This window comes from Coenobita brevimanus, chromosome 27, assembly GCF_032717465.1.
Source record: "Coenobita brevimanus isolate Jiangsu-jjx chromosome 27, ASM3271746v2, whole genome shotgun sequence".
In the NCBI taxonomy this organism is placed as follows: domain Eukaryota; kingdom Metazoa; phylum Arthropoda; class Malacostraca; order Decapoda; family Coenobitidae; genus Coenobita; species Coenobita brevimanus.
The window spans coordinates 24774323-24787209 of NC_136980.1; the positions used below are offsets into that span (position 1 = coordinate 24774323).

The 12887-nt window shown below is 40.0% G+C and overlaps 1 protein-coding gene across 1 annotated transcript in view; it reads right to left on the reverse strand.

Annotated features, from left to right (window-relative positions):
• Positions 1–1659: 1659 nt before the first annotated feature.
• LOC145394511 ((3R)-3-hydroxyacyl-CoA dehydrogenase-like) overlaps positions 1660–12887 on the reverse strand; it is a 74636-nt gene continuing 63408 nt past the window's right edge. Inside the window, exon 6 of the mRNA XM_080268355.1 lies at positions 1660–1811. Within this exon, the coding sequence (XP_080124481.1) occupies positions 1720–1811 (92 nt within the window). The 3' untranslated portion in view covers positions 1660–1719. The remainder of the gene's footprint in view (positions 1812–12887) is intronic.

The following is a 12887-nucleotide window of genomic DNA, read 5'->3' on the forward strand; positions in this document are numbered from 1 at the left end:
ATGTTGGGAGTTACCAAACATTTTAAAATGTAGGCAGGGTTGTTAAGTTTGAAGAAAGTGTCGTCCATGTACCTTCGGTAAACAATAATAAAAAAAATTGGGGGCTTAAAATCACTGGGGACAGTTATCAAGCCAGGTTTGTTCATTGCGGCAAAGGAAAACATTCGCACATTAAGGACCGTGTGGTGACCCCATGGCCATTCCATCTTTCTGAGTAAAAAGCTTTCCATTACATGTAAACAGTAGTTCAAAGCTATCTCCAACAAGCTGTACAATGATTTTCGGTTCAAGCAAACTGACGTGAAAGTAGAAGTACCGGTACTGGTATTATCTGTGATAAGCCGAGTCCTTTCATGCAGGGGAACATTCTTGAACAGGGATTCTTTATCAGTGCTAGTCAGGAGGAGTGGGTGATCATATTTCAGAGAAGTGACCTCCTTGACAAACTCTGCGGAAATTATGAACCGTATATTTATTTCTGTGTAGGAAAGTGATCAGGGAAACCAAAAATGTACTGTAGCTTTGTTATAACTGAAATAGATGAAATGATGGGTCTTACAGCTTTGTTAGGCTTATGAACTTTGGGTAAACCTTAAAGATAACCAGGAATAGAACCGGAAGCATCGGCTACAGACTAACAGGTGCTACTATTGTGTTTGGCCCACCGAGACAGTTACACGATAGCGTGCGGTTAGGATAGGATAGGTTAGGTTAGGTTAGGATAGGATAAGTTAGGATAAGGTAGGCTAGGTTAGGTTAGGTTAGGTTTGGTTAGGCTAGGCTAGGTTAAGTTAGGTTAGGTTAAGATAGGATAGGCTAGGTCAGGACAGGACAAGACAGGACAGGATAGAATAAAATAGGTTAGGTTAAGTTAGCCAAGGCTCTGTCCTGTTCTAACGTAACAAACTATCCTTTCCTGTCCTGTCCTAACCTAGCCTAACCTAACCTATGCGACCCTATCCTAACCTAACCTAAACTATCCTATCCTGTTCTGTCCTGGCCTCACCTGACCTAGCCTAGCCTAAGGTAACCTAACCTATCCTATTCAATCCTAACCTATCCTAATGTAACTTAACCTTACTAAATCTATTCCATCCTATTCTACAATGTCCCAGCAGACCGCACGCTATGATGTAAATGTCCCGGTAGACCACACATTATAACAGCGCCGACTAATGGTCGTACTGTCACCAACTTCATCTTTATTACTTCGTAGTAACTGTTTAGTTTATCTTTATGGTTCAGGGTGGTGGAAGAAATATCAGAATTAATAACCTTAAATTTCGAGGTGTAACTGAGAATATGGTTAAGCTTAAATTCATAATCATCCTAGTTCAAGATAATTACGCCCCTTCCATTATCGGGACAAGCAATAATTATGCCATAATTTTTGAGTGATCTCAAAATCTTACGATATGAGTAATCATCTTTTCTTTCACGTATTTATAGTACCGTTTAACAGAATTTTTATCTAAGGCAGAGACATTATGCCACAAATAAGTCCAGTCTTCCTTGCAGATGTTGTACTTCTTCCAACTTGAACATCTCTCAAAGGCTAAAATGAACCCAACATTGCTTAAGCGAACAGAAGGGAGAGCAAAATCCAGGTCTAACGACATAACATCAAATTGACATCAATCGTTCGGTTAATATAGATAAGGTCATCTTTAATCTTTCCTCAAGGCCTTTGACTTGGGAAGAGAAAGCTGTGTATGGTGATCACATGGCGTATCCTCCCGTCACCTCAACACAGGCTCCCACCATGTAGCTGCTCCGCTCGCTCAACAGAAAAGCCACCACTTCAGCCACTTCTGTATTTTGAGAGAAAAAGTAACAAAAGAAAGTATATATTACAAACAATTTTCAAAACTGAACAAGTTTGTTAAGCCTGTTTGTTACCTAGAAATGATAATAGGGACCTGGTTGTCAATCGACGGTTGTGTGTGATATTCTGGGGGACTGGTAGGATTCTTTACTTCTCAGTCACGCTGGTATGTGTTTGTGGTTGTCCCTTGCCACTAAATACTGCCCAACTGCCCACACATGTTCGGTTGAGCCCTGACACTTGTTCCTTTAACTGAAATTCATTTCCTTACCAAGTAATTTTTCCCTTGTCCCCCTCCTTTCTACCGACTTAGTGGTTAGCCACCAACATCTTGTTATTTCCTTTCCGGCTCACAAACTGAATCATCTTTAAAGGGCTGGCCAGGAAATTTACACAGAAAGTGATAATGTTAACAACGGAGCTTTGTGACTGAACCTACGATTTACCAGTCCTGTAGTGTGATTCGCCTTGCCTTATTTTTTCTTCAGACCAATCTTCCCAAATGCCTCTCTTCATACCTTCAGGTCTCATCCTATACCTTCCATCTATTACATACCGGTAATATAATTTCTAACCTCACTCTCGCCTTCAAACTGTAACTAAGCGCACACACACACATACACACACACACACACACACACACACACACACACACACACACACACACACACACACACACACACACACACACACACACACACAATACAAATATAAATTGGAATACTCTAGATATAATAAGCCAAGAAAGCTGTTGGGACCAAAAGCTCCTGGATCTTGTGCAAGAGTTTTTCCTAACGCAACATGTAAGGGAAAGCACCAGAAAAAGAGGACTCGATGTGCCCTCAATGCTAGATCTCATATTTGCTAGGCAAGAAAACGATATTGACAATTTAATATACCACCCTCCATTCGGCAAAAGCGACCATGCAGTACTAAATTGCAATTTCAGGATTGCATATGACATAGATAACAGCAATTAAAGTTACAAAAAGCGCCAAACTATAAAAAGGGGAAGTATAATGACCTAAAGAAGTACTTCTTAGAAACTGCTTAGGAAAAGGAGCTTAGAGGACAAGATTTAAATGCTACATATGAAAAATTCTGTGAACTTTATGAAATAGGAGTCAAGAAGTACATCCCACAGCACAAAGTAGCAGAAAAGAAAATAAAGAAATGGTTCAATAAAAAAAAAATTAAAAAAAGAGATTTGTTGTGGAATAGATACAGAAGACACAATAGTGAAAGGGCATATAATAATTACAAACAGGCAAGAAACGATTATACAAGAATAAGGAGGGAAACGCAAAAACAGTTTGAGGAGGATATCATAAATAAAAGTTGTGATCAACCAAAGCTATTTTACAGCTACATCAGAAGCAAAACCAAAGTAAAAGATAAAATACAATCCATTACGGACGATGGAATCACTTATACACAAGAGAAGGATATTTGTGAAGCACTAAACAAGAGTTTCCAATCAGTTTTTACAGAGTAAAAAAAAATTGAAAGGGATTATGTGGAACATGCATGCCCACACATACTATCAGATATACAAACATCAGAAAAAGAAATACAGGAGGAGCTAAGTAAATTAGACAAAGTAAAAGCAAATGGTTCTGATGAAATTTCATGTTGGGTGCTACGTGAATGTGCAAAGGAGTTAAGTAAACCATTATTTTTAATTTTCAAGAAATCTTTGAGTCAAGGTAAACTACCTGATATTTGGAAGAAAGCAAACATTGTTCCCTTATTCAAGAAAGGGAATAGACAAAATCCACTGAACTACCGACCAGTATAACACTAACCAGTGTTGTAAGCAAGGTATTAGAAAAGCTTATAAGAAAAGCTTGGGTAAATCACCTAGAACAACACAGTATGATAACAGAAAGACAGTTTGGTTTCAGAAAAGGAAAATCATGTGTTACTAATCTGTTGAGCTACTATGACAGAGTAACAGACACATTACAGGAAAGAGAAAGATGGGTGGACAGTATCTATTTAGATTTCAAGAAAGCATTTGAAACAGTACCACACCAAAGACTTTTATGGAAACTGTACCATCAAGGAGGAATTCGAGGCAAACTGTATTGCTGGATGCAAGATTTTCTCATGAAAAGAAAAATGAGAACCGTACTTAGGGGAAACTACTCATCATGGAAAGAAGTGACTAGTGGAGTACCACAGGGCTCAGTGCTGGCACCAATCATGTTTTTAGTGTATATAAATGATATAAACAGTATCACTGGAAATGAAAGCTATCTAAGTATGTTTGCAGATGATGCAAAACTACAAAGGAGAATTACTAACACAGACTCTTGTAAAGAGCTACAAGAAGAATTAAATAAACTTAATGAATGGAGTAATACATGGCAAATGGAATTCAATGTGGACAAGTGTCTTGTAATCAAGTTTGGTAAAAGTGTAAAAAGACCTGATTGGGATTATATATTAGGAAATAAAACCCTACACACATCAGAAAGGGAGAAGGACCTAGGTGTGATTGTCAATAACAGACTATCTCAGGCTGACCACGTCAGTGAGAAGGTACGGAACAAGTATACACTGCTTGCCAATATGAGAATAGCGTTTACATATATAAATGAAGACATGTTAAGAAAGATAATAACATCATTCATCAGACCAACCCTGGAGTATGCATCAGTAGTCTGGAGTCCTCATCTAAAAAAACACATAGACAAGATTGAAAAAGTTCAAAGGGCCGCTACAAGATGGGTACCAAGCTTAAGGGATCTAAGCTACGAAGAAAGACTGAAGAAACTGAATCTACTAACACTACAGGAGAGAAGGAAAAGAGGTGATATGATTATGCTCTATAAATGCATAACAGGGAAGGAGAAAATAGACATAAATGATTACTTAACGTAAGGGGAAGCATCGCAAAAAACTGCATAAGAGGAGAGGTGATAAAAACGTAAGGAAATTTAGTTTCCCAAATAGAGCAATTGATCAGTGGAATGCACTACCGAATGAAATAGTGTGTGCCAAAACAATTCACAAATTAAAGGATATGTACGATAAATATGGTTTAAGACACGGGACAGTATGAGTTTGACTCATGCCTGTAAAGATACAATTAGGTAAGAACAATTAGGTAAGAACACACACACACACACACACACACACACACACACACACACACACACACACACACACACACACACACAATCATTTCCTGTGGCACCCCACGGGATGCATAGAGCCTCGATGAACTCTCTCCACCAATATTTTTCTCTTGCCATCTCCTTCAGGTCCCACCAACACTCCTCTCCTGCTTCTTTTTTTATTGTCCTCAACCAGGTTTCCCTCGGCCTACCTCTACCTCTTCTTCCTCTAGCAGTCCACTCTGGCACATCTTGTATTAAACTGTCTTCTTTTCTGTATATGTGCTCCAACCACTTCCAGCGAGACAGTCTCACATATTCATTAACAGGTTCCACTCTCGTAATATCCCTTACTCTTTCATTTGTAATTCTGTCTTGCCAGTTTACCCCAAGAATCCTTCTCAGTATTATATTCTCAAATCCTAATACTTTCTGATCTGTTGTAATTGTACTGTACCATGACTCATGCCCATAAATTAAAATTGGTCTAACCATGGACTTGTAAATTTTCGCTTTAATATGTACCGAAAGCATATTATTATTCCAAACAGATTTCAACATTCCAACAGCTCGCCAAGCCTGTCTAATCCTCTCATCAATTTCATTGTTTACTGATCCATTAGATGATACAATCGTTCCCAGATATTTAAAGTTTTTTCTACATTCTTCACCACATTATTCCCAATTACACAATCGATTTGGTTCTCCACGTTCACGGGAACAAAAAAAATCACTGAGCATCCCTCACTGTGCCATTCATTTACTGAGTCACTGTACTCTTCTGAAGGATGAATTTTGGCAAGTTATAACCATAGAATTCTCAGCGTTTCACATATGGGGAGTGTTGGAAGATGGGAGTATTAATTGTGTCTGGGGTGTATCTGAGGTGCTGGTGTTTTGCGTCTTGGGTGAGGCTGGAGTGTATCTGAGGGGTTTGTCCACAGACAAAATATGTGTTGGAATGTGTCGGGATACTGGATACTTTCTGGTTGGATGCAGTTTTGAAAAATCTGGTGAGATGAAGGCGCCTGATGGCACCAAGCTAATTATCATAAATTCAGTCATTGCTTTCTGTGTCAATTGATGACTACACTTTCTTCCGTAATCATAATTTGTTGTGGTCCAGTAGATGCATGAAAAGGTGCCACGTACGAGAGAATCATTAATAATAAAGTATCCAGACGCGAGTAAATGTTATTCACGAGGTTATTAAAAAAAAATGAACTTATAAAGTAAATGAGCTTTCATTCCCTGATGTGTTTTGTCTCATTGTCCTCATTATTATAAACCTGACATGCACACAGCCCTCTTGTGGATTACTATTTTATTTAACAAGGGACAGACTTATTCATACATAGGTGCATACTTGCACTTTTTGCCACTAAGTCACACACTGCCAAACAAATATCGAACTGCAGACGATTTCTCTATCCACACGACCTCCATACGACTGAATATACAGTAGCTTAAGAAACACCTCTTCTGTTGGATGTGTTAAGGAAGGCTATATAATCTAATTCCTCCAATTCGAAACCTCTCTCATGATCAATTTATAAAATATCCGGAGAAAGTGAGAATAATCTATATGAAAACGTAATTGTTGTGAAGGAATAAATTTCGACAGTTCGACCCTTTCATTGCTGAATTTACCATCCAGACTCTTTTATCTAAATTAGGAAAGGCCTCTCCTATATAGGGGTTGGTGAAGGCTGTAAATTATCTAGTTCACAGAGTTCAGTATGTCCGCAAGAGAGAGTAAGAACATGGTACAGTTGTCTGAACCCTCATTTGTTGAGTTCAACATCCTGCTTCGAATGCTCTGAACCCCTGAAGCCTCCTGCTCTGCCTGTATTCATCTTCAGATGATTCTCTACAGCTAAGTAAATCCCTCTCACATTAAGGAAATTAATGAAGGCTGCATATAACCCCTTAAAATAAATTATCTCTACAAATATGCATAAAATCCTGTAAAGATAACAAGAAAAAAAAAGAAGGATAAGCTGTGCGGAAGGTAATGCCGATTATTCAAACCCTCCTTCATCAAGTTAATAATCCTGCTTCATTTCCACTGAACCCTTGAAGCTGGCAAGAGAATAAGAGATATCCCGTACCATGCATGGTCGTGGGGAGTCAAGATGCATTTTTCTGGCTCTCCTCTAGCTTTGTAGGGCTGCCCCACCAGCAATAGTTTTTTGGACTTAGCGACAATAAAGTTAGATTAGCTAGTTTTAAGCTTCCTCCCTATTAGAGATATAGTAGGTGTCTATATCTACTTACTGAGATTGCCTCTGCTTACTCTTTTCTGGAGTGTACCCCCACTGATCGCTCTGGGGTGTTACACACAGGTGCATCCTCCCAAGAGTGGTTTGAGAGGGAAATCTCAGACTAGGTGTGTCTTCCCTGGGCACTTTGTCCCTTGCTCGTTTTTCTCTTTTTTACCACTTCCCCCTCGAGGGGGAAGTGGTTACCATGTCGGACGCCCCTACTGCCTCCTCCCCCCTTCAGGGGGGGTGTAGTCCTGACCGACCCTAGACTGTTCAATGGACAGACTTTCCCTCGACTGAATGGCCCCAGACACGATCTCTAGAGATCAGTATAAATAACGCATCATCTATTTTGATCCATATGATTGATTCTACTCCCCTGTCCAGCCTCAATCCCTTCATCATGAAGAAGGTGATTGATGGGTGTGCATGTGAGTTAGAACAAGTGAAAAAAACTTGCGAGTGGAGATCTCCTGGAAAAGACTATAAATTCTGCCCAGGTAAAGGATTCGCTGAAACTGAGCAAGTTCCATTGTTATGATGTTGAGGCCAAGATCACTCACTCCATGAATTACTGCAGGGGTGTTATCACCGCAGGGATCTCATTGTTATGGAGGAGGAAAACACTGTACAGGAACTAGCTCAGCAGGATGACATAGATACTAGATTTATCACTAGATACTCAGAGGACAGGAGGATGAAAACCACAACCTCTTCTTAACTTTTGGAAAAGTATCTCTTCCAGCTACAGTAATGCGAAAGTTGGATACGAAATTGTTAATGTTAGACCATTTATCCCAAATCCCCTTTGTTGTGCAAAATGTCAGATTTATGGGCACCACGAAAAGACTTGTTTGGCTTCCAACTTGGTGTGTGGCAAGTGCTCAACTGTAGGTCACACTGCTGACTACAGTACATCCGAGACTGAGTGCTGTTTTCACTGCAAGGATGCTCACTCCACTTCCTCGAGGGTTTGTCCCAAGTGGAAAGAGGAGAAAGAGGTCTGCACAGTGAAGGTGACTGAGGGCATTTCCTACTATGATGCTAGGAAGAAGGTGAAGGAGTTGCATGCAACTCCCAAACCTAATTTCTCCTATGCATTGTCCCATCCCATGATGTGCACTGTGGAGACACAGACTGACCTTACTTTCCCTCCTCATGCCCCATGTCCTACCTCTTCGTCTCATCCTCCTCTACGCTCCAACTCTATTATGGACATCCATATCGCTACTTCCTGCTCTCAGGCTACCACTGCTCCTTTGCAGCCGGTGAGGCCAAAACCAAAGTCTGACAAGTCAGATAAGATTAATTTGACTACCCTCAGCAAGCTGGCACATCCTCATGTCCTTCCTACTCCTGGTCCAGCAAGGGAGAGAAAGGTAAGCTCTTCCTCGGGGGACTTGGGAGCCTTGTTATTGATGACATAATGGAGGTTTCCATTAGCAAGCACCGAGACAGGTCCCCCAGTAGTCGCTCGCCTGTTGGTAGGTGGCATGAAAAACTAAGAACACTGGCCACCCTTGTAAATCTTAACCCAAGGCGTCCTGACGACGTATGGATACGTTCCCACATTTTGTCACAGTGACACCAGGCAACGTATCCATACGTTTTGCAATTGCAAGCTCCGTCATATGCACAGTTTTCAAGTTTCACGGGTGATTTTTGGTATGCATATGTGGGAGACCTTCCTCTACCCCTCGTCAGGCAGGGATACTGTCTGGCCCCGCCTTCCCCCCCTTCCCCCCCCCGCACGCCATTTTCTCGGCAACTCATCTGTTAGCAGTGACCTGGCTAGTAAAGACATGTCACGCCACCGTCTCTCCAATGACGAAATTCAAGGTGAGTTATTCCCGAGGTGGAGGACAAAGGAAGAAACAAGCCAGAGGAAGAAACAAGCAGAAGTGATGAGGCGGTAACATCGTATAGAAGGTGAGGTATGTTGATGTGTTTGGTGGGTGAAACAACTCTTATATTGCCTATATTATTGTCTGAAAACCAATATACAGTACTCTTGTACTACATATAAATTCATACCAAATAAATTTAATATCTAACCTTTTAGGAGTGGTTTGGAATGGTTATTCCTCCCACAGAAAACATTTTCTCTGGAGCAGGACCCACAGAAGACGGTACCAGATATTCAAAGGGACACCTGTATGATGCAATTTTAATCTCAGCTGAGCCCTTTTATGGGCATTTTCCAATGTTTCTCATTAAAAAATGGAGGTTTTAGTAAAAAAAAACTTTTCGAAAATCTGCCAGGATTGGGGGGTTTCAGTGGTGAAATATCGGTTGGGATCCGGCGGGTTAAACCACCGCATTCATGGTATTACAGTGGAATTGTAGGACTCTTGGGAATAAACTACATAAGAGCAATCTTGCTCTCTATACACAGGCCAGGCGTAATTTGTTTACAGGAGACACTCTTGGTGGATCACCCTGATCCTCCGCAGTTCAAGCACTACCAATCATGTGGAAGATATGAAGGTCACAGAGTTGTCATATACACACACAAATCACACCCACAAATGGAAGTGATTCTAAATTCTACTCTTGAAATGGTCACATGCAGAGTAAAATTTTAAATCTGTTTGCTTTCTCTACTGTCCTCCACATGGCCTCATTGATAGTGATGCTTTGAATTCACTATTTGAACATCTTCCGGGGAATATGTAGTGTTGGGTGACTTTAACGCCCATCACTATCAATGGGGTAGCTTGAGGATCGATGCTCATGGGGAGCAAATAGCCAACCTAATACTACAGTCCAACCTCTGTCTTCTGAATGATGATAGAGTGACTCGTGTAGATGATCGTAGTGGTACCATTTTGGCCATTGACTTACCTGTGGCCTCCCCAGTATACATCAAGATTTCTCATGGGATCCTTGTGACGATTCCTTGGGAAGTGATCATTTACCCATCTGTCTTTCTTATACACACAACATTGTTTTGGACCCTCCACCTCCAAAATTGAACTATAAGAAAGCAGATTGGGGAACCTTCTCAAGGATCGCCAATTTAGACATATCTGGGGAGACCATAGATGTTAAGGTCGAAAATTTAACCAATTCCATATTACACGCGGCTGAGGCTGCTATTTCCAAGACTTCAATAGTTGATGCAAGGTGGATGCCGGATTGCTGACAAGCTTGAATAAAACACAATAGGAGATACAGGATTTTTGACAGTCAGCCTACTGAGGAAAATTTTATTGCATACAAACGGGCACAGATTGAGACAAGGAGAATTATAAGAAGGGCCAAATGTGATTCCTGGCGGAATTATGTGTCCATGGTAATTCGATCTACTCCACTCGGCAAAATCTGGTCCACTGTAAGAATATTAAATAATAAAGGCCCTTACTTCCCTGTTACCACCTTGCAGGTCAATAAAAACATCTATGACGATCCTGTGGACATTGCTAACATCCTCGCCAGGAATTTTTCCCATGTAAGTAGCTCAGCCACTTATGATTCGCATTTCCAACATCATAAATGCACGACTGAGCTACGAATATTAGACTTTGCCGCAGAAGATATAGACTCCCCGTACAACCAAAAGTTTACCCTAGATGAACTGCTCCTTGTCCTTAACCCTTCATGGGCAAAGGGTTACCACGTTACACGGAAGGCTGTTGGGGTCCCGGAGGACCCCAAACCTTAATGGTGTTTTTCTGCCATATTCATAAAGTTATATCTACTAAACTTTGTACATATGTTGCCCAGGACATGGCACGTGGAACCAACCCACCAAGTGTCCTTTTTTTTTTTTTTTAATTAACAAATTTTCTTTCATTTTATCACAATTTTATTAAAGTTTGATTGTGGAAGTACTGATTCTACACTTATTTGAATGTCTGATTGTCAGTATTCTTGGAACAGGTTCTCAAAATAATAGCAAGTTCATGTGTAAAGTAAATTAGCATGATCATAAAATAAAACTATCCCTATAATGTTCAAATTTGGTACAACAATTTCTTGTTTTATCCTCTTGATGAGCATCTTCTGTATTACTATCACCACTTGCATTTTCAGAATTATCATCAGCACTCACAGGAGACTCAGTACTATTCACACTAATTTCATTGTCCAATCGTTCAGTCACTTCATAATCATCAGCGTCAGATACACGTAAATCACCATCTGACTAATTTTCTTCTTGTTCACATTCTGCCACCACCATTGAGGCATAAAACTTTGCTACTGGTATTGACATTGTCCTAATTATTATAACCTGAAATATCTGAAAAAAAAAAAATATATATATATATATATATATATATATATATATATATATATATAAATTAGTCACACGAAAGGCCAGGTGGGGCCCTGGTGGACCCCACTGACATTTATTGCAATTTCACTCAATCGTGCAAGATTTTTTGCTCAAAATTTATGAGCATATAAAATAACCATCTACAATAAAAGTCATGAGAGGCCAGGCTGTGCAATTAAAAAAAATGGCTTATTGGCAACATTTTAAAAACATGCTTGGGTCCGCAGGGACCCCAATTGCCCAGGAAGGGTTAAATCCTTTAAAGACACCAGCCCTGGACCAGACACCATCACATTCGATATGATCCAACATCTTAATCAGGACAACCTGATTAAGCTGTTAGCACTGAACAATGAAATTTGGGTGTCTCGAACGTTCCCAAACTCATGGCACTTTGCGCATGTCATACCAATACCCAGAGTGGCCTGTCGTCTCATGAATCCCAATTCATTTCGTCCTATTGTGTTGACTTCTTGTCTATGTAAGGTCATGGAACGAATGATAAACAATAGGCTTCCTTTTGTTTTACAGTAAAAGAATTTGTTAAATGATCAACAATGTGGCTTCCATAAATATAGTTCACTAGATCATTTAATGAATTTGGAGCATTGTATTGCAGAGGCATATGCCAATAAAGAATTCATGATAGGGGTGTTCTTGGACATCCAAAAAGCCTATGACATGACATGGCATCACAGTATCCTAATGAAGCTCTATGCTTATGGTTTAAGAGGTAATTTGGCTTTTTTTATTTCAAATTTCTTAAGGGACAGAACTTTCTCTGTCAAACTGCCCAATAACGCAATACTGGATATATTTATTCAGGAAAGCAGGGTGCTGCAAGGAAGTGTTCATAGTCCCACCTTATTAAGAGTTATGATCAATGATATTCTGTCATCAGCTCCCATCCTGAGGAATCTTAAATACTTGCTCTACCCTGATGATTGTGCAATATGGCACTCTTCCCGTTATGTACAATTTTCGGCTGGGCGGATTCAAGCAGCGCTTGACTCCGTTCATCAATGGGCCTTGCAATAAGGATTTAAGTTTTCCATTCCTAAGTGTGCCACTGTGCTTTTCACTAATCATAATGTACCTATTCTGTGCTTAACTGTGGATAATCAGGCAGTACCTTTTCAAGATTCTCTAAAGTTTTGGGGAATACATTTCGATCGTTGTTTGAACTGTAAAATTCATGTTAATAATTTGCTTGTTCGTTGTAATAAACCGTTAAATATCTTCATGTACCTAGTGGGTACTACATTGGGTACCGACAAAAAATCTTTATTAATGGTGTATAAGTCCCTTATTTGCTCGAAGCTAGACTATGGCGCACAGGTGTATGGTTTGGCATCTGATGCCACGTTGAAAAGGTTGGATGTATTGCAGAATAAATG